A 27,424-nucleotide genomic window follows, 5' to 3' on the forward strand; every position below is an offset into this window, starting at 1 on the left:
TGAAGGAGACGAGAGGAGACGAGCGGGAGTGAAGGAGACGAGTGAAGGAGACGAGTGGTAGTGAAGGAGACGAGCGGTAGTGAAGGAGACGAGCGGGAGTGAAGGAGACGAGTGAAGGAGACGAGTGGTAGTGAAGGAGACGAGCGGGGGGAGGAGACAAACGGAACGCAGCCGCAGTCGAGTCTGCCCGTCTCCCTCACACCGCCACTGTTTGTCATCTTCCCCATCAACACTCCTGTCCCCGTCAGTCTCCCCCCGCCAGTAAGCGACCGCCCGTGGAACATTGTTGACGAAATACCGCCGACGAGAAGGCGACAACATGAGCGTCGAGGCGTACGGGCCGAGTTCGCAGACCCTCACGTTCCTGGACACCGAGGACGCCGAGCTGATGGGGGCGGACACGCAGGGCTCCGAGTACGACTTCACCGATTTCACCCTGCCGAGCCAGACCCAGACCCAAGGCCAGACCCAGAGCCAGCTCGACGGGCAGGTGGGTCCGCGGCGACTCGGCGTCACGGCTGCCGTGTTAGCTCACAACATCGCCGGTTAGCCCCCGGTGTTAGCCCCCCGGTGTTAGCCCCGTGACGCCGCCATCCGTCACCGTGCTGGTATCCTCCTAATTGGCTAGCATGCTAGCTAACTAGCTCGCAGCTCAGAGTTAGCATGCTGCTTATTGCGATTCAAACACGGTGTGTGTTTGTGCACTTGTTTACACTAGCTACTCTTAGTGTCCACTGACGACAACAACCACCGAGGTCAGTGCACACACAGCTAGCTTCACATGCTAACTCAGGGTCTGTCAGCAAACCGTCTATTGATGTCAGAATCAGAATCAGTTTTTATTGCCAGATATCAGGCTACATACGAGGAATTTGTTTTGGTGTTTTTAAGGTGCATGTAGCAGTCACATGTATACACAGAATTAGAAAAAATGTAGAATAAGATAAAATGAAATAAAATTCACACTATTTATATTAAATATCTGGGTCACAGATGGTTAAATGTGAGTGTGGTGGATTACGTTAATATAACGTGTAATGTCCATGGGGAAGGAAGGGAGGTGTCAGTCGGGGTCCCGGGCCTTGTTGATGAGGCCGATGGCAGAAGGGAAGAAACTCTCTTTGTGACGGGAGGTTTTGGTCTTGACACACCTAAACCTCTTGCTGGAGGGGAGCATTTAAATAAGTTTGTGTCCGGGGTGGGAGGGATGTGCTACGATCTTTCCTGCAGGCTTCAGAGTCCTGGAGGGACGGCAGGTTGCAGCCAATCACCTTATGACATTTATTAAAGTAGACTGCAAGTGAATATATATATATATATATATATATATATATATATATATATATATATATATATATATATGATCATCAAATTAGTTATGTCTGTTTGGTTGTCCAGGCTTTGGACAATCCGTGATGGTTCTGTATGAGTTTATCCCTCATGTCAGGCTGATATCAATTAAAAAAAAAAGAATAATATTCATGGTTCTTCACACCCTGTCTCCTCAGGTCAACGGTGCTGACGGGCTGTTACAGAATGGAGTTGACCCCGTGGTGAAAGCCGGTCAGTTGCTGGCAGAGCTGAACTTTGAGGAGGATGAGGAGGACACCTACTACACCAAGGACCTTCCTGCACATGCCTGCAGGTGAGGGGCCACACTCATGTGACTGGTCCACCGGTCGTCAGAGTGGAAGAGGTCACTTGTGATGATTTTATGTTCTTTCAGAAAAAAATGAAATTTTGTCCCATGAAGTGTCTTGTCAGCAATTTCTGATGATTGTTTTTATTTGTTACTGCTAGAAACAACCCCTCTCTTTACACTCAGTGTCAGTGGGTTGTGGGATCCTCTCCATGTGCATATTAGTCAACCAATACACTCTGCAGTCATTTTTTATGCCACTTTTTTAAGTGTAATGTTACATGAAATTGTTCTAGCTGAGTGTATTTAAAGCAGATACCTTCTGCTCTAAATACACTCATTCAGTCTGCTGCTTTCTGTCTAAGTTGGCCCTTCATTTTCCCTGGAATAGCAACAGCAATATTTGGTGAAACTAGTAAAATACAGTTAATAAGAAGGCAAAAACAGGATTGTGGAGGCATGCAGGCTGAGCTTGCAGATAGTCCTTGACACAGAGGAAGCCCATCTGACCTTATCTATAGTCAGTGTGCTGGCCAACTTTGTCACTTCACTCCAGTAATTTACTCTAGTGCTAACACGCACTCCTCCCTGCAACCACACACTGCAGATTTACATTTACGTCAGATTATTAGAGCATATCACGTCTAATGTCAGTGATGAATAGTCACTATTGGTGTTGCGTCATGCCACGCAGTGCTGCTGTCCTCATACTCAGTCATCTCACAGTGCTGTCTAACTAACTTTCTGTCAGACATGAGCTGTGCCAAAAAAAGTCCAGCTGAGTTTGTCTGACCAGACCGTCTCGGTTCCTCAGTGAGATAACAACTCAGGTTGTTTCTCTAAAAACTGATGTCAATTTCAGGAGCAGCAAAATCAAATAATTTGAATAGTTTTTGCTGAAGATTGACAATTTTAACAAATTATTTTGGACATGGAACTTGGACCTCATTTGTCTCTTCAAATGTAACACCATATCGTTTCCTAAATTTTTATATAAACTTTAATAACCATTGACAACATTCTTCTTCATTTTGGTTTCTCAAAAATTCTCACAGCACTGACAGTTTCCTGAAAAGTGTCCATCACTGTAAGTCACCTTAAGGTATTTGATGCTGAAAGTGGGGGAAAAAAGGAAAAATCATTCATTGAACATGTGCTATTGCTTTGACATATGTAAAACTTATATAAAACGAATGGGTACTTCTGTGATTTTAGTTTCATTAATGAAAGATATGTTTGTGACATGAGGTAATCTGATTCTGTTTTATTAATTTATCATAAGATATCCGTTAATTTTTTTCGGTGCTTGTTATGTTCTGAAACAGATGCGACTTTAGACTAAGTCCCTTCTGACTCTCCTCTGTTATAGTTACTGTGGGATTCATGATCCAGCCTGTGTGGTTTACTGCAACACCAGCAAGAAGTGGTTTTGTAACGGCCGTGGAAACACATCCGGGAGGTAAGATAGTGTGAATTATCCGCTTTTGATTGACCCTCCCTGGCTATACTCAATGAACTGGGGAGAGAATCACATCATTACTGCAAGAGGACAGAACACAGTTACTGTAATAACATGTCTTTATTATGTATAACTTACATGTCACACACAATATCATTTACAAACAGTCCAGGTGAGCAGTACTGTATGTCCTTTACAAAGAAAATCTTTTCTGTCAGAGGAGGTTCATCAGAGTCTTACAGGCAGCTGGCAGATAAATGGATAATCCAAACACTAACTGAATTTTCTGGCCTTATTGACAAATAGTATTTAGTCATATACAAGTAAATGAAATATAACCATGAACAGATAGTAATACAGCTTGTAAGGATGTTCATAATCCTCCATACATGTTGATCCTATTGTATGTTTAAGGACTAATTGCTGGTGTATAAACCCTCTCTGTGTATTGGACTGTAGTCTTTTTTTAGGCGTTTCTTCCGGCAGAAACATTGATTATCATTCTCGGCACTTTTAGCCACATTGTCAACCACCTTGTGAGAGCAAAGTCCAAGGAGGTGACCCTGCATAAAGATGGCCCTCTGGGGGAAACGGTACTGGAGTGTTACAACTGTGGCTGCCGCAATGTCTTCCTGCTGGGCTTTATCCCCGCCAAGGCTGATTCAGTGGTGGTGTTACTGTGCAGGTGAGGGCACGTACTGTATATGCAACTGACTACACAGGGTCAGTCAGAGAGAACAGAGCATTTCACATTTACATTTGACATGTTTGTTTTGGTCGTCGCGCAGGCAGCCATGTGCCAGCCAGAGCAGTCTGAAAGACATCAACTGGGACAGCTCACAGTGGCAGCCTCTCATCCAGGACCGCTGCTTTCTTTCCTGGCTGGTCAAAATCCCCTCCGAACAGGAGCAGCTCAGGGCCCGGCAGATCACCGCCCAGCAGATCAACAAGCTGGAGGAACTCTGGAAGGTACTGTTAATGCGACTGTCCTTGCACACACCCGCCATTTTACGATGTAAATACTCCCACACAACTTAAATTTGAACATGTGTAGGGCTTATCTATATAGTTAACCAAATATGCTCATAAAGTTGAGTGTGATGCAAGTTAATTACTGCACGTGTGCTGAGTTGTTTCTCACTTCCGTATCAGTTTCATTGCCTGTTTCATGCCTGTGTTGCTGCTGTGATGAGGTTCACTCCAACCCAGCAGTTCCTCTGTATTTCTTTTCCATATGCTCATAGCATAACATTAATAAGCTTATTGTTTTATTGAAGCCATGACAACGTGACAGTGAACCAACAATGCTCAATACCAGGACCTTGAAATGTGTTTTGAGAAAAGGCCTGTTGTCTGAATCTGTCCAAGTTGAATTTAGGAGATTTGAAGATATTGATAGAAAACACTCAACTCAAATTATAATTACTCAAAACATAAACATCATCTCACCCGGCAGGAAAATCCCACTGCGACCTTGGAGGATCTGGAGAAGCCGGGTGTGGATGAGGAGCCCCAGCATGTCCTGCTCCGCTACGAGGATGCTTATCAGTACCAGAACATCTTCGGTCCTCTTGTGAAGCTGGAAGCTGATTACGATAAGAAACTTAAAGAGTCCCAGGTTTTATAAAAAAACAACAACAAAAAATTGTTTTTTCCTTCTTGTATATGGATCAAATCATCAGTTAATTAGTACATTGTTTCAGTTGTATTTGAATTCAGTTTATTTTCAAATGCTTTTGATTAAGATGATTTCTGTTGCTATTTGAATATTAAATATGCATTTTATGTTGCTTCCTAACAGACACAAGACAACATTACAGTCAGATGGGACTTGGGACTGAATAAAAAGAGGATTGCATATTTCACTCTTCCCAAGACAGACTCAGGTATTGATTTGTAGTTTGCTTCAGGTGTATTTTTAATCACAACAGCTGCATTGTTCATCAACATATTCTGAGTCATGTGTACTCAGTCGTCATTATTTCTCAAGGGATGGTCCACTCCCAGCCTCAAACTTTTGACCCTAGACATTTTGATCTCAACTACACACCTGTAAAGTTTCAGGACTCAGTCATGCAGCTGTACAGACAAAGAGACAGATAAATAAACACTTGCCAAAGTAAATAACACCTCCTCTGTGGCAGTTCTGACACATTTCATGACTTTTGATTAATTATTGTTGGTGTATGTCTTGTCTGCTCTCCTTGTAGATATGCGACTGATGCAGGGAGATGAAATCTGTCTCAGGTACAAAGGAGACCTGGCACCTCCATGGAAAGGCATTGGACATGTCATCAAAGTCCCCGATAGTATCCTAATGACTGTTGTAATATTTGACCTGCATATCTGTAATGCGCCCATTTAGCACTATAGCTTCATGGGGTTTTGGTAGCATCTAGTGGCAGCTGTAGAAAACTACAACCACAACAGTACCTGTTCACTGATGAGGCTGCATATCTGGACGATTGTTTGTTCATCTATCCAACTTTTTCTTAACCATTTTTTTGAAAATTAGAATTCATAAATCCTCAACTGATATTCAGCGGGGTTTTGACTAAACAAAACCACAGGCAGGCAAAACCCTGTAGTTGATAAAGCTTTAGATGTCAGCAGCAGGTATCTGAGTAGTGACTGGAATGAAAATAAACAGTAAAATATTACTGATAGCACCGTTTATCTGACCCCAATTCATATAGCACAATAGACATATAGTCGAAGCACTTACCACAGATATGATGATGAGTGCAGTACAGTACATATATTTGAAGGCTCCTTGTCTTCCTTGAGTTACTGTTCCAGACTATGGTGATGAGATTGCCATAGAGTTAAGGAGCAGTGCCGGGGCCCCAGTGGAGATACCACACAACTTCCAGGTCGACTTTGTGTGGAAGTCCACTTCCTTTGACAGGTACTCACAAGAAAAACACACACACACACACACACACACACGCACACACTTGTTTGTTGATTTGACATCTGCATTTATTAATTTTGCTGTGTAAGCAAGGCCGAAACCCAACTTTATCAACCTTGTTTCAATATTCCTGTTTCCATCATCCAGGATGCAGAGTGCCCTGAAGACATTTGCTGTGGACGAGACTTCAGTGTCTGGTTACATTTATCACAAACTGCTGGGACACGAGGTAGAAGACGTGGTCATCAAGTGTCAGCTGCCCAAACGTTTCACCGCACAGGGCCTGCCTGATCTGAACCACTCCCAGGTCAGTTAGAGAGACGACTACATTTTCATTGATAGACTTTGGTCAAATTTCACAAGGTACATTTGCCAGTGCCAATATCTGCATTACAGAAAACACAAACATGACAGAGATGATGCAGAGTTTTAAGACTGAGGTCACTTACCCCACAAAAAAACGTTTTTAGGCTCAACCTAGGTTGTTAATAGGGGCCTTTTTTATGTTTTAAATTGTATATCGAGATTCTTTGTTCTTTTCCTCTTAATGACAATATATTGTGTTGTGTTGTAATGCAGGTGTATGCTGTGAAGACAGTGCTGCAGCGTCCCCTCAGTCTGATCCAGGGGCCTCCTGGCACAGGGAAGACAGTAACCTCTGCCACCATCGTCTACCACCTGGCAAGGCAGGGTAACGGGTAAGAAACACACTGAGTAAATGTCTTTACTTTTCTTTTTCAGAATCTTTCTTTTTTTGAGCATCTGGCCCTGATCAGACCTGGTGTTAACATCTGTCGTGGGTCATAATGGGACTTTTGAAAGTTCATCGGTTCACACCTGGCATTAGAAGGCATCTTCACATGTGTCTCGAGTGATCACTTGCGATCAAATCACATGGAGCGGCGGCCACAAATGAATCAGTGTATGTGGGAAACACTGAGAAGTGTAAAAATATTTTTCATTTTTAAACTGTAGCGGGCCAAAAAATGTGAGCTGAGCAGGGGGACCTTTACATGTGGCCTAGGACGCATTTGTATTCACGCAAATGTAAAGAATGTGGCCACATGTGTCCCAGACCTCCTCCGAGTGTGGTTCTGAGTGATCCTATCTCAAATATGTCCTTAATGTGTTTCGGCTACAATCACGTCACCACAGATGAATGTTAATGCCACGTCTGCACAGGGCCTCTTAGTATATTCAACTAATCATTATTTTTTCTATTGATTGTTATTTAGTCACTTCAAACAGATTTAAGATTGAAATGACTGATACTGTTCTTAAGGAATAGCTTGTGATCCCTGAGACAGTCGCTGTGACTTGTTTCTTCAGGCCAGTGCTGGTGTGCGCTCCCAGTAACATTGCTGTTGACCAGCTGACAGAGAAGATCCACCTGTCTGGACTCAAGGTGGTGAGGCTGTGTGCCAAGAGCAGAGAGGCCATCGACTCACCTGTGTCCTTCCTGGCTTTGCACAACCAGACCCGAAACATGGACAGGTAACATATAACTGGCTGGGATCAATAAGCATTCTAAAGACGACTCAGTTTTGTGTGTTTGGTTAACTTTTTTACAACTTTAGAAGGATTATTTTCCTACCAGTTCCTTTGAGAGAAGCATTGGCTTTAGATTATGTAACATTATTCAAGTAATACATGTTGCAGATTCTAACCATTGCTCTCAGGCACAACACTGATTTGGTGAAATCATTCAAACTTGCAGTATGCCTGAGCTTCAGAAGCTCCAACAGCTGAAAGACGAGACTGGCGAGCTGTCCTCCTCGGACGAGAAGCGCTACCGAGCTCTGAGACGCACTGCTGAGAGGGAGCTGCTTATGGTATGAAAGTCTGCTCTTGCTGAAGTCCTACCAAATCTGAAGAGTATGTGCCATGGTATTAGTTTTTCTAAAAAGAAACTTTTCATTGCTCATAAACATCTCCACTTTATTCCCTCTCTCTTCCCTAGAATGCTGATGTGATCTGTTCTACCTGTGTTGGGGCGGGAGATCCTCGTTTGGCCAAGATGCAGTTCCGCTCAATCCTGATCGATGAGAGCACCCAAGCCACTGAACCAGAGTGCATGGTGCCTGTTGTCCTGGGGGCCAAGCAGGTTGGAGACTCGTGTGAAAATACATGTGAATCATTCTATGGCATCGTCTATCTGTTAAAGTGCTGTCATTCCACAGTTGTGAGGTCAATAACAGTTCCTGCAAAATATTTATTTTGTTATCTTCACTCCTCCTTTGAACTTTGTACTCATCTGGGTTTTTTTTCTCCATAGTTGATTTTGGTGGGTGATCACTGCCAGCTGGGACCTGTGGTGATGTGTAAGAAGGCAGCAAAAGCAGGTCTTTCACAGTCTCTGTTTGAGCGCCTGGTAGTTCTGGGGATCCGACCAATCCGTCTGCAGGTCCAGTACCGCATGCACCCGGCCCTCAGCGCCTTCCCCTCCAACATCTTCTATGAAGGCTCTCTGCAGAACGGGGTCACTGCTGGTAAGACGAAAATTATATTTTGTTTGAAATCTAATTTTGTGATGTTCAAAAGTGAATGCTTTAGAGACTGCTCTCTAAATTCCTGCCCAAGCTTCAGTAGGCAGCTGAATGTTCTTTCACTTGTTCTTGACTCCACACAGACAAGTTAAAATATAGACTTGTGACCTCGTCAGATTATATGTTCACACTATTGATAGTCACGGTACCATAAGTCGTATACATTCTGCTTTGTTTGTATTTTCAACCTCTTTAAATGTATTTACCTATCATTCCTGAAGCAGATGTAACATAGACGCAGATCTTTTCTGCAGCGTATCCTGTGATGCTTCCTCCTTTGATGAACACATGTCAGTGGACTTTCCTGTACATCGTCAGCAAGAGTCTTGAGTCACTTATGTGTCTGTTTGCTCTTTCTACAGGGGATCGTGTGAAGAAAGGTTTTGACTTCCAGTGGCCGCAGCCTGACAAGCCAATGTTTTTTTACGTCACACAAGGCCAAGAGGAAATTGCCAGCTCTGGAACGTCATATCTCAACAGGTCAGAATTTCTTGATCTTTATGTCGATCCGATATGTTTATCATTCAATCTCCTGCAATAACTTAATTTGACAATCATGTTTAAATTTCTCTCATACACATAGTCACTATAGGCACTAAACATTTTTAGATGGGGTTAGCATGATTCATTTCCATAACATGATTAGTTTTTTGCACAAACTGTTTCCCATCATATATTGACTTCATGCAGGACTGAGGCGGCCAATGTGGAGAAGATAACCACAAGGCTGCTGAAGGCTGGGGCAAAACCTGACCAGATCGGCATCATTACCCCCTACGAGGGTCAGAGGTCATACCTGGTCCAATACATGCAGTTCAGTGGCTCCCTCCACACCAAGCTCTATCAGGTGGGGGGACAATTATTTCTTGCATTTTAAATGTTGAATTGTGCACTTGATCACAACCATTTAAACTGAAATACAGGAAGCATAACCAAAAGATGTCTCACATCATTTTTTTCCCCGTCTAATTTCTCTTCACTCTTTATGTAGGAGGTGGAGATAGCCAGTGTTGATGCCTTTCAAGGCAGAGAGAAAGACTTCATCATCCTTTCGTGTGTGAGGGCCAATGAGCACCAGGGCATTGGCTTCCTGAACGATCCCCGACGTCTGAACGTGGCGCTCACCAGGGCCAGGTGAAGTAGAACTACAGCAGTTACCCTTACTAATGTTAACTCTTAATCATTAGGTCTTTAATCATAATCTTGTTTCTGTCACATAGGTATGGTGTAATAATAGTGGGGAACCCGAAGGCCCTGTCAAAGCAGCCCTTGTGGAACCATCTGCTGAACTACTACAAGGAGCAGAAGGTCCTGGTCGAAGGCCCCCTCAACAACTTGAGGGAGAGCCTCATGCAATTCAGCAAGCCACGCAAGTTGGTCAACACCATCAACCCTGTGAGTTTAGTATGTGGTTTCATAGCTGAAATCACAGTTACTTAACTGACACACGTGTTTTTTTTGGCCCGTGAAGGATGTAAGATGCATTTCAAAATGCACCCATGCATCTAGGAGGGGGAGATTAAGGAAAACTGAGTAATAAATTAGTGAACAATTAATGAGCTGTGGCCTAAAAACGTCCTTTTTGTGTTTTTCAGGGGGGTCGATTCATGAGCACTGCCATGTATGATGCCAGGGAGGCCCTCATTCCTGGATCTGTTTATGACCGCAGCAGCAACGGTGAGTCACTGTGGAAAACTCGTATGTTTTAATCTCAAATGTGAGAAAGTATCTTACCAATAGATCCCATTACAAAGGAACATGTACTGTATCTGCTTTGCTAGAATCTTAAGTATAAAAGCAAGAGCTTTGTGCACTGTCATGTGATGAAACTATCTCTGCACACTACCATGTTATTTAGAAGGAAGTGAGATTAACATGCAGTTCTTTCCACTGCAGGACGTATGTCCAACATGTATTTCCAGACCCATGACCAGATCGGTATGATTGGCACAGGCTCCAGTCCCATGAGTTCCATGAACATCCCCATCCCCTTCAACCTTGTGATGCCCCCTATACCTCCTTCGGGGTACATGGGGCAGGTCAACGGGCCCTCAGGAGGTGAGAAACGATAAAACTGTCAGAGGCATGCTAACTGCATAGTTTTTTCAGGCACAATCCTGTCTGAACTGTTTTATCTGACTCCACTGCCGACCAGGTCGTGGTGGAGGTATGAAGGGCAAGGCAGGAAGTGGAGGAGGAGGAGGCGGGACTCGGGGTGGCCGTCAAAGAAACCGCGGCATCATAGGAAACCACGGTGGGGGAGCGGACCGCGGGCACGGAGGACAAATAAGCGCCAGCCAGGCCAGCCAGGACCTGGGCTCCCAGTCCTTCTCCCAGGGTCCTCTGACCCAGGGCTACATCAACATGAGCCAACCATCACAGATGAGTCAGACCGGACTCTCCCAGCCTGAACTCTCCCAGGTTTATTTATTAGTCGGAAATCTTTTTCATAAATCTAGCACTAAAGACATTATATGATGTTCTAACATGCGGCACTTTAAGAGGCAAACTGTTTATTCACAGCAAGGCCAGAGCTGTCTGTACATATATTCCAAGCTCTTGTCCAGGTTTCCTCTTCAAGTAAAGACTTCATCTTGTCTATAACCACTCTCTCTTTTCCTGCCTGGAAAGAAGTGAGGGAATAACTGTTGACTGGCCTTCTTCTGTTTGTCGTATTATAGGACAGTTACCTAGGAGACGAGTTCAAGTCCCAGATTGATGTGGCTCTGTCCCAGGACTCCACCTACCAGGGGGAGCGGGCCTACCAACACGGTGGTGTGACTGGACTGTCCCAGTACTAGACAGTAAGACATTCCGCTGTGGACTCGGCTGACTCACTGAATTTTTTAGGAAAATCTGCCCATTTGTTTTCCTACTGAGAATTCCCTACCAATGTAAAGCTGAAGCTGGAGCAGTGATACAGTTAGCTTAGCATGGGGAACAGGCAAAATGCCTTGCCAGACTCGCGAAGTTAATTATCCATCCAAAACTATCATGTAAACACAACAATGTGTTGCTGTGTCACAAAGAGTTGTGTGACAGACCAGGCTCTCAGTGGAGACTCCAGGAAGTCCCTGCTCTTGGTCGATAAATAGACTGGCATGTAACTCCATAAAACTAAAACTGCTCATCTTTACACTTTGCTTTTTGAGTAGATTAAACAAACCAGACAAAGTATTGATTGAGTTGTAAAGGTCGGTACCGTTGCACTGAGACTGGTCAGCTGTTTCCTGTCTTTGTGCTGAGCTAACTGCCTCCTAGTTATAGCCTCATTTATATCATACAGACATGTGTAACTTCTTCTCATCTAATCCTACTAAGCTAATGGGCATATTTCCTAACTGATCCAAATATTGCTTTAAATGTATTTTATATATATGAATATATATTTATATGTGTATTTTTCATTGTCTTACAGTTGCTGGAAAGGAGCTAGGCCTGCGTGAAGCTTAGTTCATCGGTATTTTAATCTGGGTAATAACAAAAAAGAACAAACATGGATACCCGTTTTCCACTGCTACAACTGAAGCACCACTGTGTGAAAGTAACAGGAGAGAGACCGTGAGAAACCAACCAATCACAAGAGTGAGGGCAACAATGGGAGTAGAGCTGGACAGGAAGGAGAGCAAGAGAGGCGAGCGGGAGGCAGGTGGAGCAGAGAAGGCACTGCTGCTCACACGCGGAGACACGGCGAAGAAGAAAGCTCGTCGTCGCCGGAGCAGCACAGTTAGAGAGGCAAGACCTCGGACGGGTCGAGGAGGGTGGGAGTTCCAAACGTTGGAGAGGGGTGAGGGACGACTGTGTCATCTTGTCCCTCGTGTACCCCTGAACCCTCTGGCGTCTCCAGGCGGTATGGTTGGGATTCTTGCTCCAGAAGCTGAGAAAGACGGAGAAGAAGAGGTGTCTCACCAAGAAAGTCCTCCAAGCCAACTCAACAGGACGTCTTCTGTGACATGGACAGAGAGAGAGAGATAGAGAGGGAACACAACTCTTGGAGTAGTTGACTTGGCAACATTTTTAAACTCAAAGCTTGAATCAAGGCTCTGCATTTGATCACATCTAAGCATCCAGGAGAGAGAGGAGTGTCGAAACACAGTTTGGCTGTTCGAGTGAACTCAAAGGTGCTTGTGGCGCGTATTTGAGGAATATACAGCCACAGATCATTCGCTTTTCTTCCTCGGGTTTGAGTTGGAAAGTTTTCTAAATAAAAGCTGCTTTCATTGAGGTTTTCAGTGATGTTAGGCGGCATAGTCGGCCGTCTTTCAAGGCAGCCCTTTCTCAAGGTGGTCTGCAAAGAAACAAGAGGTGGTGAATTAGTTTTAAAAAAAATGTAAACGCAAAAGAAAAACATCTTTATCTCCAGATCTGAGGCCGATGACTCCAAAGATCAGCATCGTCTACTGGTTATACGTTTAGAGGTTATATGTTGTACGTGCACTATAAAATTGGTCTCAAAGACATATTTAACTGAAGGTACGATAACTGTAAGTGTAATGTAAATGTAGCTTGGACTTAAGTGCGGAGAATTTGTTTTCTTCCTCTAGTTTGTTTGTCGTCCTGAAGTCTTGATCTTACAGAAAAGAGTGAAACTGTCACAAACAGTAGTTCGTCGTTTGAAGGACAGAACAGTTACTTTAGTAGACTTTGAGTCTTTAGTACAGTTGTTTGTACGTTTTAAGTTTTCATTTCACATGCTAGAGATGTAAGTTATCATGTAGCTTACATTTAATCAGGACTTTGAGATTGTACCATGTCTAGTGATCCCTTGTTTTCCTTGTGATCTAAAGAACTTTGATTTACACATCAATGAAGTGCATGAAGCTTACACCCACTCATTGTCTAAACAGCTGTTGGTAAAGAACTTAGCCACCCTGACTGAAATGATCTTTAATATATATTTAATATTTAATATATAATGCTTCTTTCATCTGTCTGTTGCAGAAATAACCTGGTAAAAAAAAAAAAACTTCTCAGAGACAAATTGAGACGGAAATCAACCACAAAGATCTGAAGTGTTTTTTCTGTTCCTAACACACTCAGGTCACTTCAGGTCTCATCCAGATGTGCAGGGCATCAAATTCATATTTATCCCCCCCCTCAGCATGAATTATCTGTAGAAAAATAGATTATCAGCTACATGAGTTTCGTGAGGTCACTAACTAGATGCTTGAACTATGATCAAGTGATCAAATGATCATTGACGTTGAAGCAGTTAAAAATGCCATTCGTTTTTTTAAGCGAGCAAGACTGTGACCACCTCATCCTTTACCAACACATGTTGTGCGTGTCATTCATATATATATACACATATATAGGTATGTATATATTTATATATATATATATATGTGTGTGTGTATGTACATATATACACACACATATATATGTATGTATGTATATATGTGTATATATATATATTTGTGTGTGTGTGTATATGTGTATATATATATATATATATATATATATACATATGTGTGTGTATTTATATATATATATATGATCATCTTTATTTGGCTTCTTGCTGTCAAAAACTGAACTCTAAATGAACATGATTTGTGTCCACCCACTAATTACTGGTGGCAGTTAGTAAATGATGCTCACAAGTTATCTTGGGAAATTAAAGTTTGCTTCTTCAACTTGCACTTCTTCTTCTTTTTTATACCACTGACCCATTTTGCAGATGAATTGGCAGTATATAAAATGCACCACCGGTCATATCGAACGGTTTGTTTTTTTTAAATACAGAACTGCCTTCAGTTATGAAAGTAATGATGTGAAGACCTGTATTAGAGCTACGGGGCCTCACCGTGCTGTAGTGTGACTCTGAAGAAACCCTTTTTAGGTCATGCCTTTCCCTCCGGGACCATGTGTCATGAAGCCCTTCGGACCGGCAGCTCCACGCGGACCTATAAGAGCCAGTGTGCGGTGAAGCGGTGGTGCGCACACGTGCAGGCGGCCTGACGCGCGCCGCTGCCTCCCCGCCTCCAGCAGCCTCCGGCGCCAGCAGGTGGTCCTGCACCGCCGGGAAGCGGAGGACAGCAGGAGGAGGGCAGACCGCGGTCGAGCTCAGAGCAAACAAAGGAAGAGGGAGATAAACCGGATCATCTGTTGCTGCTCCGCCCCGGGACGGACAGTGGCGGGACCGCGGCCGCCGGTCGAGGTCAGCCGCTCCGCCGCCTGCGGGCCGAGCGCGGGTGGCGGCTGTGAACCCGCCGGGGCGACGCAGAAGCGTGTGGGGGCTCCGGGGGGAGACCGAGGAGGCGGATCTGTTGTCGGATAACGACGGTTTGGTCAGCGACATGGGGTAAGTGTCGCCGGCGAGCTCTAATGAGCCAGGCTTTGACAAAACATTTTGCCAGCAGCAAACTCTTTAAGTCATAAATCGTATGTTCTAAATAGGAATATGATTGGTTGTGTTAATGCATCAACTCTCTCTCTCTCTCTCCGTGTGTGTGTGTGTTGTAGAAGAGAAGTCTCAGTCGCCCTGTAAGATGTTTCCTCACCACAGAGAAAGGTAAGAACATTTACTTCTTTTTGATTTCTTGTCCACTTGCGACTTTGGTGTGAAAACCACTCCTCGTTATCTTTAGAAAATAAACCTCGTGATTTTTATATTTCGATATTTTCAGCACAAGAAACGTTATCACCGATAATATACAATCTGGAGCATTAGTCTGGAGTAATGCTGCAATGCAGGATGAAGAAACTTCATGTGCTTCATATAAACTTCATATTGTCATATAGGATCGGTGATCTGATGGGTTTTGCTCTGCTGCACATCTGGAGCAATGTTCTGGTTTCTTTTCCACCCTTGTAATAACAGATTAAATATGATCATTTCAGGCTTCGTGTTCTGTTATGTTTATACCGTGACCTCAGATTTTTGAGATTATTCAATCCATTTATATTCCTAATTTTGTTCATGAGGTGTTGTGAAGTCGGACAGCTGTGAACTGCCGCAGCCAGTTGTTGGCTGCTGACTGAGATCGGATATTGTCCTCCTGCTGCCTTCTAGATGGATTATTGAAATAGTAGGTCGTTGCGAGCAGGAGCAGCCACTTCTTTTCTTTGAGCAAAAGCAGAACGAGCTGATCAGTAACTTTCTAACAAACTAATTTACTAAGTTTCCAAACATCAAAGATTATGGATATTGCAGATTGCAGCAGGAATTAGTGGGGTTATTCATTCTGAGGTGCTGCCCTGACCTCCATCCAATCACTGCCAGGCCTTGTTAGACTTAGACACCCCCATTAAGCCTTGTAGGCCACATCCATCTGCTGAGGATGAAGGTCAAGCAAGACCCTTGAGAAGTGATTGACTGCTGTCCAGTATAGAGACACACTCACACGCACACACACACACACACACACACACACACACACACACACACACACACACACACACACACACACACACACACACACACACACACACACACACTCTGTTTGATCCCACCAGTGTGTCTCAACAACAATTGCACACACAGGAAGGAACAAGTGTTGACAGATACACACACTTGCAGCCGGTTGCGCTCTGTTCCAACATGTGGTCTTGACTGAGTGAAACGCCGCACGGTGGTTCGATTCCTGGTTGATCCCGGTGAGCGTGAGTGAAGTTGTCGCTCAGGAGGATAGAGGCCAGATATTCAGCAGCACAGCAGAGACACCAAACCGCAGGCAAGGTCAAAGCCCGGTGCTAATGAGACAACTTTCCACTGCCCATAACAATGAAGAGTGACGCTTCAATGTTTTTCTTTAACGCCATTATTACTGACCTCATTCTCTAACCTCATTAAACATGAGAGGGATGTCCAGGCCTCGGTGACGTATGGCTAAGTAAATGGAGAGGACCTCCAAGGCAAGTGACCATAAATAGATCTGAAAGAATGAATCAATAAGTCAGTTGACAACATGAATGAGGATCTACTTTTAATATTCAACTGTTCAGGACATTTTTCCGTCAAAACACGTTGCAGCTTCTCAAATGTGAAGATACTGTTTGTTGTTTTGCTTTTCAGTATGTATGATTAAAAACTGAATATTTTAAATCTTTGGATTTCCAGCCAGACAAGACAGTTTTTTTTTTAAATCTTAGGCAATGGGAAATTGCATATTTGATCAATATCTTCAAATGATTTGAACAATTATTTGATCAATCAATCAATTAGTTCCAGGCTCATATATAATCAGTCGGTATCTTTACATTACTTACATGTGTCTCATGAGTTAAAGGGCAGCTCCTCAGATATGTCAAAGTTGCATAAATTTTTGCGTGGCTCCAGAGAGAGCTGCTTGAAGTCTTCAAGTGCCGCTGCTCCAGGCTAATGGCATTTAGCTACATTTGCCACTCTTAGCTCAACAATCCCGAATCCCTGACCTGGCTGTCGCCGGAGAGAAGAAGGTATCTCTTGTGGTGCGGCATCATAGACAGACTGTTGTTTTGTAGGAGGATAATGCTAATCTGTGGTGTGCTCTTTTCAAACAAACTATACGGTATGTGTGTATGCAGAGTAGTTTTAATTCTAACAGGTGGACATGCCACCAATTTCACACATGAGTCAGTTTTGCTCATGAGCAGTACTACTCAGCCTGTAAAACACATATACTGTAAAATGAAGGGACTATATTTTTGAAGTATGGCAACTCTCAGCGATTGTAAAACGAAATCACATGCCATAAGTGCTTCTTTAAAATAAATTAGGTGGCTTTAAATTAAAGAATGATCATCTTCACCTCCATCCGTTATCTGAACGCAGTGAAAGTCAAATTCATATAAAAGCACAGACCAGATACTTTGAAATACTACATAACCATAACATAATATCGTAGTCTTCTATGATTGCAGTTGAATTGTGTCACTAGAAAGCCCGAGCACAAATCGGACTCCTGGCTTCCAACAGGCTGCTCTTGTCTCCGTGTCAGTCCGACGTCAGTGTGGTTGTGGAAACTAAGCAGCAGATCCACTGGCAACAGGGGGATTAGTTTGAGATGATGAGACTCACAGCACAGGTTATTATCAGACTGGAGCGCCGTCGAAATGCCACTGTATATATCAACATCTTCACAGTCCGTCCGTGCATCAACACATTTATGTGATGTTCCCTTTTGTCCTCATCTCCTACGGTCAGAAGGATTTGTGTCACTAATGGGGTCGGATATAAATGTACAGTGACTGGCCAAAATCATACAGTTCTACTGGGAACGGCCTCGGCAATTCACAATGCACCACAGAAGAAGAAGTGTCCTGGATTTTACTATTTTAGTCTTGTTAGGCAACATTTTGATGAGATGGAGACGAGCAGCGAAGACGACATGTCAGAGAGAAGACCTGCACAGTGAACGCCTCAGCTCCAATGTCTTGGGCTCCCTATCTGCCAGATTTGTTAGTGTATATTGGGATGACAAGTGAGATGGTCGATCTGTCTTTCAGCTTTTTATTTTTCGAAATGGCCTTCATCCATGACCTTGTCAGGGCTTGATTTTGAAGTAAGACCGTACATGACAACCATGATATTTGGTATAGTTATCCATGGTGTCTAGAAGAAAATCCTAATGGCATTGCCTGGTGCAGTTGTTCTCAAACTTTCTCTGGGATGCCCCTCTTCAGTTGTAAACAGTTTGCGCCCAACCCCACCCCCTTCCCCATTTTTTTATTAGTCATTAACAATGATAGGATAAGCAATGAATATGAAATGATTCAAGATTAATTTTGTGATGGCATCAGATAGCGTTGACATAATGAGATAAATACTTGATGGATCATGAAATTTAGTAATAAACATTCATGTCAGAGTAAATAGGAATCACTTTGGTGACTTTTCTTCTTGCACCCTCATGTGGTCAAAACTTCAGCAGTGAAACTTGCTCTCGTACTTACATGTACACAACTTTAAAATAGTATTTTGTCGTATTTTCTCTGCTTTGTTTTTTTAAAATTAATGTGTGGGAATACACAAAGCAGCGAATCTACTGACAGGACTGGACTAACTGCAGCTGAAGAAGAAGAAGAACAAGGGAGTTTAAAAGAGAGAAAGACCTTTTGCAGTCTTGCTATTCATGCCACATGGTTGGGCTAAACCACGTCCTAACACTGGAGACTTTGTTGCTTTGACATATTTACCTTGTATCCAGGATACATCTCTGCAAACACTGCCAGGAGGAGAGCAGAGGGTGGAGGGTGAACGACTCTGGAGAGGGTTCAGAGCTTTTAGTCCACATCATCACCCGCCGGTTAAGTCTCAGCCTGTGTGGCTGCTGAATGACGTAGGAAAAAGGTGTAGGAGCAAGCCAGAGGATGATTCCAACGTCTTGGGTGGCAGAGAGACGGACAGAGATGTGTCATTGTGAAAGTAATCAAGGATTTACCGGAAAATGAGTGGGTTTGTACAATATTGGGTTTTATTAAAATGGCAGTTTTAAAGGTTCAGTTACCTCTAAATCATAGTTTATAGACCTGAAGTCTGTCAAGGGATTTGAACATTGACTTTTCGCTAAGTCTCCCCCCTCCCAAAAATAATTATTGCCATATCTCATCCTTCCCCCTGTGTTTCCTCCGCCAGGGAGCAGCCGATCTTCAGCGCTCGGGCCCATGTTTTCCAAATCGACCCCGCCACCAAGAGGAACTGGATCCCTGCCAGCAAGCACGCCGTCACCGTGTCCTTCTTCTACGATGCCAACCGCAATGTCTACCGCATCATCAGCGTGGGTGGCACCAAGGTGAGAGGGAGGAAGATTAGAAATTTGTTTGTAGTAAAGGCAAAGTTGTAAAATAACCGTGAGATATAGTTTCAGAAGTAATATGCAAATGATGTATCTTTCATAATCAATGTTTTTTCTGAGGGATTATCTCAAAGTAGTGTTAGACAGTTTGATTCCAGTGAAGCTGGCGGCCTTCCAGTATTTGTAACAAAGACAAAGATCAAACGAATCAGATGCAAACGGCAACTTTACATTGATTTTCCTCCACGTCAACCAGACTCGAGACCAAACCTGCAACAAAACAAGACCTCAGTGGGTGTTAACAAATCAGCCGCCGGAGCATCTTTCTCGCAGGCCTGTGGATTTAGATTACGAGGAACAGGCCACATCAAGCGCTGGAGTGGTGGGAGGGGGGGGTTCTATCTGATCTCTTCTTAGCACCTCTGGTCTGACCCACATTTCTGCCTCCCAGAAGGCACTGCGGGGTGGCAGTTGGTCCTTCAGCAGCCCAATCCTGCCAGGACTGGTGTCTGCCTCCAGAATAATCTTCACCGCTGCTGCCGCCGCCGTCCAACATGTTGTGTTATCAAACCGCAGAAATGCAGACTGCCGGGTTCATGTAATCATTTGTTGGAGGGGAGAGGAGGAGGAGGAGGGAAGAAGCTTCCACCTAAGCTGCCACTGCCCTGCAATTCTGGGATTGTAAATCAGTCCCATTATTGTAATGCTGGAGGTGACGTAAAAAGGTTTATAAATAGGTCTGTTCTAATATTTTTTCCCCCTGTGCTCAGGGGGAAAGAGGTGGCTGCGGCCACTTCCCTGAGAATGAGGTTGTGTCTTGACCGAAGCCGCTCTTCTTGAGCAGAAATGTGATTTTGAGTCGCCCTTTGCTCTAACGTTGAACAATAAGAGCTTGGGGATTGGCAAAGCTTTTGGTTTTTGATCATGTTCCAAACCGTCGTTCAAAACATGTTTTTACAGAACAAACATGTCTCAGGGGAGAAAGTGCTTGGAAAATATCTGATTGCCATAAATCCCAGAGGAGAATTCATGTTTCACAAATGTCGCAATGAGCACAGACGTTTCCCTGCGTTCTTCACTTTTCCAACAAACATGTGAAACATGAAGTTATCACAGTGTCGACAAGGGGTTTAGGTGCAGTATTCAAAAAATGTAAATTATCTGTTTAAAACATTTACTTTTAAAAAGGGGACATTTTACCTGATTGTTTTACAGTCAGGTAAAATGGCCAATCAGGGTAGAAATATACATACATATATAGAGATCATAGTTTATCTATTTCTCTACCTTGGCACTTCTTTTGATTTCCTGCACTAGAATAGAAAATGAATAATTAACAAAATATCCTAAGGTCTTATAGTGTCTGGAACGAGGCCAATCGTAGTGACACATTTGTCTAAACATTGAGGTTATTTCAGTGTGAAATGTTGTTTATGACCTTCTTCTTGACAAAGGATAAAAGCAACACCCTCAACCACAAATCTCAACCACTGTTTTCTGTGTTCCTGAATAAATCTGGATAAATCAATCTGGGATGAGAAAGGATTACGAGACCCTCCCCTGATTACTCCCCCTTTGGCAAAAGGGGGAGTAATCAGGGGAGGGTCACCTTACCCTGACCCTGACCCCTCTCATGAACGATCCTTTTTTTCTCTTGTAGTAAAAAAAAATCTTCTTTTGCATTCACACGTTGTAAATGCCTTTTGTGAGACGATCACTGTTGTTGCCTCTGCGCCTGCAGGCAATTATCAACTGCACCGTTACGCCCAGCATGACGTTCACCAAGACGTCGCAGAAGTTCGGTCAGTGGGCTGACAGCCGGGCCAACACTGTCTACGGTCTGGGTTTTGCTACAGAGCAACAGCTGCACCAGGTGAACTACGCCAAAGTGTCACAGAGGTTAAAGCAGAACTGCTTGAGAAAAACCTTTCACTTACTGTACATCTCCTGTGGTTCACTGTGTCCCTTTTTTGGAAAAGTTCTCCGATAAGTTTAAGGAGGTGAAAGATGCAGCTCGCCTGGCACGTGAAAAGTCGCAGGACAAAGAACTGGCCAACACTGCGCTTACCATCGCTGCTCCTCAGGTGAGCGGCCAGAGTGTTTGGGGGGAAGAAATATGCAAACATGAAAGTAGAGCAAGCCTCTGCAGGTATCAGGCTTCTAGTGTAGATGGCATTTTTTCTTGGCATATAATGATTGAGGAGAAACTGGGGCCAAGGCTAGATGAATGCACCTGTGTGATGCTGTGCAGCGGTTCAGCTCTCAGACGGGGCTGCTGTGATTGAATCAAAGGAGGGACGCTGAGAAAGGAAAGAAGGGCAGAAGAAATATGAGCTGGGTCATTTGTTCTCAGAGGGAAGTGAAAGAGAGGAAAACTAGGACGATGGTAAAATTATCCCTCGCTGCTCAGCAGTGCACCTCATCCCGCACAGTCTCTCCAGCCACCGCTACCGAGAAGCCTCTGCCTCAGACACACTGTAATGATGAAAATGTAGTCAGCGCCTGGCTCCTTTGATCAATAGAGAATAATTCCCCATCAGTTACGTCCACTTGGTCATGAGGAACATGCCCATTTCCTTTTAATTCTGCAGCCGGACAGATTCCAAGTGTCTTTCCTGCCACTTCTTTATCGATTTAATGAAAACGTCGGAGCGAGCCAAAGCCCTGGAAAATTGCCAACTGCCTCAATTATTTTGTACGTGATTCTTGCTAAATATCGGCGCTCTGCATATCTGGTCACACAGTGAAGTTCGACTGAGGTTGTCTGAAAAAGATCATAATGTATCTTTGTGCTTTGTGTTGTCGTGTTTCTTTGTCTGTTTTTCTTCCTGATGGATTTCCTCTGTAGTTCTCACAGGTGAGTCTTTCAATATAGTCGTAACCTGTGCATCCTGAAAACATCTTTAAAGCACAAAGAACACAGCATTTGTGCAATTGCACAACTTTTTCTTTCTGCCTATAGATAGAAAATAGAAAGTATTCTTTTAAATATCTGGATTTTCAGGTCTAAAATTAGTTCCTCTCTGAGATTCAGTTCTGTTCTATTGATGTGCTGTGTTATTATATGAGAACATTCACTCATGTGTTTCTCAGGACCTCTCGGATGAACTCCAGTCTCCACCTGTGATGTGTGTGAACGGGCCGGAGGACAAGCTGTTCCGCAGCCAGAGCGCAGACATCACCCTGTCTTCTGAGAAGGAGCGTATTAAAAAGATGCTCTCTGAGGGGTAATACACACTCACACACACACACACACACACACACACACACACACACACATCCCCAGTGTGCTGTTGTTAAATACTGTGATTGGAATCCCTTTACGATTTGGTGATTGTCTACAAAACGTCTTCCATTGTCAGCTCCCAATTTTCTCTCTGTTCTGTTTTGCTGCACACAAAGTTCAAAATTGATAACTTTAAAGTTTTAAAGTTATGATTTCATCCACTGCTCACAAACATGCATCTCTGCCCAGTTGTCATGCAGGCGGTTCAGTTGCTCTCACATGATCTACCAGGACCATTAATGATAGCGAGAAACAATAGGTGATTACCATCTCCATGACGACTAAACAAACTCCCAATGCCACTGGCAGCTCCTTTAGATCTTCAGTAAATGTGCTGAAAGGGAATTCTTAAAAAAAAAAAAAAGTGTAATATCATTGAAAGAATAATTTAACATTATAACACTTTTATTCCTTTCCTTGCCGAGAGTGAGATAAGAAGATTGATACCACTCTCGTTTCTGAAGCTGTGATGAAGCTAGTGACATATTTTGTTGCAGTTATTCAGAAAACTGGAAATTACATTGTTGAGGCTTTTTATCAATTTAGAGAGAATATTTGTCCTCAGTAAATTTGTTGTTGTGTTGTTGCCGCTTCCATGTGGTCGATACTATTGATCGCACTTGAGCAGGTAATCTGCTGCCTACAGCTACAACTGTTGTTGATCACAGTTTACACCTGTACAGTCGTTCAACTGGTTAAGCTTTCTTGGAAACGGAGAGGCTGTCGTTAAGGTGACTCGTACGAAGCAGCGAGTAAGGCTTATGATCCCTTCATTCAGTCCTTGGAGCCGTCCACAATGGTTCTACATCTTACAGTTCCCTTGCTGCAACAGAAAGCTGTGGATGGTTGTCATGGTAAACTGTTGCCATGCAACAACCTCAAGCTTTCAAGATGTAGAGGATGAGAATGAAGGATCGAAGAGGACGAGCTGCTGATCTTCTCTGCAGTTGTCCGATCATTTATTGAAAGTGATGACGTTGAACAGCCTCACGTGTCTCTAACGTATTCTCACATTTATCTTAAATTTGATGATCCATTTAGTTATTGACACATCATCACTCTAATTTTTAATTTTCTAACATTTTTTTTTCCCTCTTTTAGGTTTACTTTTTTTCTTTGTACAAGCACCAGCTCATGTGCACACAGACTTTGACTCTCACAAACACACTCAATGTCCATTCTACAGCAGATCTCACCACACCACAGTTTAATAGACAGGTATAAGCTGCCCTTACCACTGCTGACTGCTCTATGGATGTTGTTCTATGTGTACCATACGCATTGATGCTTTCACACTAATGTAAATCCTAATGGATAAATTTACAATTCGATTTGATTATTGGATTTGAAACCGTTCCCAGTCTAAAATATGTGATTTCATTTTGAATATATTATATTATTTTCGATCTGATTCTGAGATTCTCAACCTGGGGGCCACTACATTACTGTAGTTGTTTGATGCTCGAGTTAAACAGGCCTGTAGTTTTACATCATGTTGCTTTTGCAAGTATTTGGCCTTGCGTTGCTATGATGGCTCATTAGTTTGCAAAAAGGCAACAGCATGAACAGACAGACAAGATGGTGAAGGTTGTCATTCCAGTCGAAGCAGCAAAAAAACCCTGTGAGTGAAGAAATTCTAATCATTAAAATTAAAGACTGTATTTTGGATGAGACACCTAACTACTTTTACTTTTGTTTGTTACACGCAGAGGAGTTAAGAGTCCAATTTGAGTCCATTAAATGGATTAGTAATACTATATGTTGTACAACAGCACCTGTGTGTTCTTGTTAAGCAAGTTCGTTCTTGTCTCCCCTCCAGGTCAATGTAGTAGCTGTTCTGGAGCTTTCCATCATCTGTTCACCTTCGTAAAAATGTTCAAAATCCCTTTTTTCCCCCCTGAGACCTTCAAGAACTTCTCACCCACGTTGGCTCATAATGTGTTTAATCATTTTGTGCATCACAATGCTCATGTGTACAGTATTGTGTGTATCATGTGATGGGTGCATCACTGGTTTTTCAGGTCTATTTGTGAGATGAACCTGGAGGCTGAGCTCTTCACTCTGCAGGACAGCAACACCAAGTTGGTGGCAGCTTTGCACGAGGCTAATGCCAACGTGGAGCAGTGGAAGAAGCAGCTGGCGGCGTATCAGGGGGAGACCGAGCGGCTGCGGGAGCAGGTGAGCCTCTCCTCTTTTCAGTCTGACACTTTGTGTGTTTACCCTGAACACTGAAGTAGCCTGTGTATTTCTTGTGCTACAGAGACGTCTTAGCAGTATTTGTATTACCAGTGGTGACTGTAGAAAAAAAAGATGAGACACAGCTTTAGACACATATTCATTTGGGCACAAAGGCGCTCATGCATTGTTGAGTCAAACACCGAGACTGGGTCCTTTTGGCCCTAATGTGCAGCCCAGTCCTTGTTCATGCTGCAGTGACCTGCACGGACGAAGCTGATGGTTAAGGTCACAGCTAATCATCAGTGCTGGAGTTGTGCAGCTCTGCAACAAGAATAGATTTTCTCCAGAACAAAGCTTCTCCTCAACGAAGAACAAGGTGAGGCTGACGGAACCAGGTCTGTCACTCTGTTGCTTTCAGTAACGACAGTTAAGAAGCAAGTGACGGTTCTTGTGCTGTTTTTTAATTGTTTGGTCGTCGCTTTCAGACACTTGATTCCCTTGGTTTTCAAGTGCCAAGAAAGAAAGGACAAGTTGGTCAGGCTGGTAATGCACTTCATCATTCATTGACATGACTTGTTGTGCTGCAGGCGTTTCCCCTGCAGAGCTTCAATCAAGGTGTTCTCTGCCTGGTCGAACCGGTGTCACTGCCGTACGCATACAGCAATGTCATATGTCACCACAAGGGAGTTTGGTCCAGCTGCACTGAGCCTCAGGCGGATTTTCCACTTGAATTACCTTTCAGGTTCCAGTGGATGCAGACCCCCCCCCCCCCCCCCCCCCAATCCCCACTATTCTCACCTTGCTCGTAGCTGATTCCTCCAGGAACGACTTCGCCTCAGGCTGACAATTACCAACCTCTCTGATTCAATGCGTTAATACCTTGATCCCTTTCCATTATAGCCTGGCTTTACTATATCGATCACTGCTTTTTTCATTCCCTCGCACTCGTTTTTAAGTTTTTCACCCACAACAGTTTTACCCATTTGAGTCCAAATGAATTCATACAAGTCAGGTCCCCGTTTCCTTTCGTCTAAGTTGCCTGTATCCGAGGAAGGGGACCAGGTGGCTGAAAATGGTTCACGTCTCATGGGTGGTGAGAGAGAGAGAGAGAGAGAGAGAGAGAGGGGTTTGTAGGACAGCAATATCCTACTTTCAATGCCCCAGTTAGGCAAAAATGACAAATCACCAGAGGGAGCTGGCATCCACTTGCTTCTTTTTTTCTCCCTCTCCTTCCTGCTGCTACTTCTAGTCTCAACCATACATGGTGTAAAATGACCTGGTCTGCCTCTTTCAGACACAGGGAGAGGAGTCTGTCTGTTCCTTTGTTATTCATGGCTCGTAGATGACACCACGAGTGAGGATGTCACTCCTGATGGTGATCATCTGCCTGTTGATCAATCCTGATTGAAGAATAAGTTATAGCATGATTTCAACTTGTGGCAATAGTCAAGAGAAAGCATGAGTCATGACACGTAGGTAGAATTGAAAGGATGCCAGGCTGATCAAGTGATCAGAGGTAGGATAATATGATTTTTATGTTCTGTGCATACAAACAAATGTACTGCTACTGAGGCTTTTAAAGAATTACATTTTTTTTGTTTTGCAAAACATAGCTTCACAGGCTATTAACCACATGTATTAGAGATTGATTTTAACATCTGCACATTGTAAATGATTTAAGGGCGACATATAATTCAACATGAGATTAAGAGACAGGTCCCTATCGCCAAGTTTATTTGTAATCATATGAAGGTACGGATTTATTTATATAGCACTTATAAAAAATGTAAAGCGTGTGCGTGTGTGTGTGTGTGTGTGTGTGTGTGTGTGTGTGTGTGTGTGTGTGTGTGTGTGTGTGTGTGTGTGTGTGTGTGTGTGTGTGTGTGTGTGTGTGTGTGTGTGTGTGTGTGTGTGTGTGTGTGTGTGTGTGTGTGTGTGTGTGTGTGTGTGTGTGTGTGTGTGTGTTCTTTTGTTGTAAGTTGGTTGAACTGGAGGCCCACGGAGGCCAAGGCCCCAGTGACCTGCTGAAGGATGAGCTGACCCAGTCCCTGGAGGAGCTGGAGGCCCTGCTGAAGGCCAAAGACGAGGTTGGTACTTTGTTCCATTTCATCATCCACTGCAGAGATGCGATGTTCGTCACAGGCGTGGATGAGTGACGCGGCGTCTCAAACGCAAGTGAACCTCCCCTTTCTGTTCCAGGAGATCCACATTTTGCAGAGCAAGAAAGCAGAGTACCATGAAATGGAACACGATAGGGATGAGGCCATGCACAGGTTACGGGTAGGAGTGAGTTTATCACAGCGTTTTGGTGTGCTTACACAAATCATGGATGCATTTGTCGAGTAATGAAAAGAACGTCACCCTCTCATTCCCCTGTCTCTACAGGAGACAGAGATGCGTAATTCGGAGTTGGAGCGGCGCATCCAGAACTCAGAGCAGAACCTGAGTAACTCTCTGGAGGAACGGGATCGCATGGACGCTGAGATCCAGAGGGCCATTGAAATTCTGGACATCAAGATCTTTGACCTTAACGACCTCCGCCAGGGCCTAGTTAAACTCATTGACAAATAAGAAAGGGGGGGGTGTGGGGGGACCCCAATCCAAGAGAGAGCTGGGACAGGAGCCGGGGGTTGAGTTTGTCATGGCCACGGCAGCAGCTACTAAAGAAAACAAGATGGAGCTGGCCC

At 43.7% G+C, this 27,424-nt stretch overlaps 2 protein-coding genes and 1 long non-coding RNA gene across 6 annotated transcripts in view; 2 read left to right on the forward strand and 1 right to left on the reverse strand.

Annotated features, from left to right (window-relative positions):
• Window positions 1-132: 132 nt before the first annotated feature.
• LOC118310784 (regulator of nonsense transcripts 1-like) lies at window positions 133-14,191 on the forward strand. The gene is made up of 24 exons (XM_035634060.2): window positions 133-490; window positions 1,509-1,645; window positions 3,009-3,098; window positions 3,616-3,783; window positions 3,887-4,067; window positions 4,555-4,716; window positions 4,900-4,984; window positions 5,309-5,407; window positions 5,898-6,006; window positions 6,160-6,319; window positions 6,592-6,710; window positions 7,342-7,506; window positions 7,730-7,844; window positions 7,973-8,116; window positions 8,288-8,501; window positions 8,921-9,038; window positions 9,249-9,405; window positions 9,550-9,692; window positions 9,779-9,953; window positions 10,154-10,235; window positions 10,455-10,616; window positions 10,714-10,979; window positions 11,240-11,362; window positions 11,977-14,191. The coding sequence occupies exons 1-23, from the start codon at window positions 320-322 to the stop codon at window positions 11,357-11,359; spliced, it is 3,342 nt and encodes a 1,113-aa protein (XP_035489953.2). The 5' UTR covers window positions 133-319; the 3' UTR covers window positions 11,360-11,362; window positions 11,977-14,191.
• A 178-nt stretch (window positions 14,192-14,369) lies between these two features.
• LOC118310791 (homer protein homolog 3-like) overlaps window positions 14,370-27,424 on the forward strand; it is a 14,404-nt gene continuing 1,349 nt past the window's right edge. The window contains exons 1-11 of one of the 4 annotated variants that reach the window (XM_035634083.2): window positions 14,370-14,859; window positions 15,021-15,069; window positions 19,114-19,270; window positions 21,015-21,146; window positions 21,253-21,357; window positions 22,122-22,130; window positions 22,388-22,500; window positions 24,581-24,737; window positions 26,717-26,824; window positions 26,937-27,017; window positions 27,123-27,424. The exon at window positions 27,123-27,424 is cut by the window's right edge and continues 1,349 nt beyond it. In XM_035634083.2, coding sequence (XP_035489976.2) covers window positions 15,047-15,069; window positions 19,114-19,270; window positions 21,015-21,146; window positions 21,253-21,357; window positions 22,122-22,130; window positions 22,388-22,500; window positions 24,581-24,737; window positions 26,717-26,824; window positions 26,937-27,017; window positions 27,123-27,308 — 1,071 coding nt within the window. In that variant the 5' untranslated portion in view covers window positions 14,370-14,859; window positions 15,021-15,046 and the 3' untranslated portion in view covers window positions 27,309-27,424. Of the gene's footprint in view, window positions 14,860-15,020; window positions 15,070-19,113; window positions 19,271-21,014; window positions 21,147-21,252; window positions 21,358-22,121; window positions 22,131-22,366; window positions 22,501-24,580; window positions 24,738-26,716; window positions 26,825-26,936; window positions 27,018-27,122 lie in introns of all 4 variants that reach the window. The other 3 variants (XM_035634081.2, XM_035634082.2, XM_035634084.2) reach the window with 3 other exon arrangements.
• Window positions 18,931-21,537, reverse strand: LOC118310806. The gene is made up of 2 exons (XR_004793843.2): window positions 21,211-21,537; window positions 18,931-19,239 (listed from the first exon to the last, which is right to left on the reverse strand). It is a non-coding gene; the product is annotated as an uncharacterized LOC118310806 (long non-coding RNA).

This window comes from Scophthalmus maximus, chromosome 5, assembly GCF_022379125.1.
Source record: "Scophthalmus maximus strain ysfricsl-2021 chromosome 5, ASM2237912v1, whole genome shotgun sequence".
NCBI lineage: Eukaryota > Metazoa > Chordata > Actinopteri > Pleuronectiformes > Scophthalmidae > Scophthalmus > Scophthalmus maximus.

Coding starts and splice junctions, on each gene's coding strand:
- LOC118310784 (XM_035634060.2), top strand. CDS start 320: ATGAGCGTCGAGGCGTACGGGCCGAGTTCGCAGACCCTCACGTTCCTG. Junction 6,711..7,341: donor CTGGCAAGGCAGGGTAACGG/GTAAGAAACACA, acceptor TTGTTTCTTCAG/GCCAGTGCTGGTGTGCGCTC. Junction 10,617..10,713: donor GGTCAACGGGCCCTCAGGAG/GTGAGAAACGAT, acceptor ACTGCCGACCAG/GTCGTGGTGGAGGTATGAAG.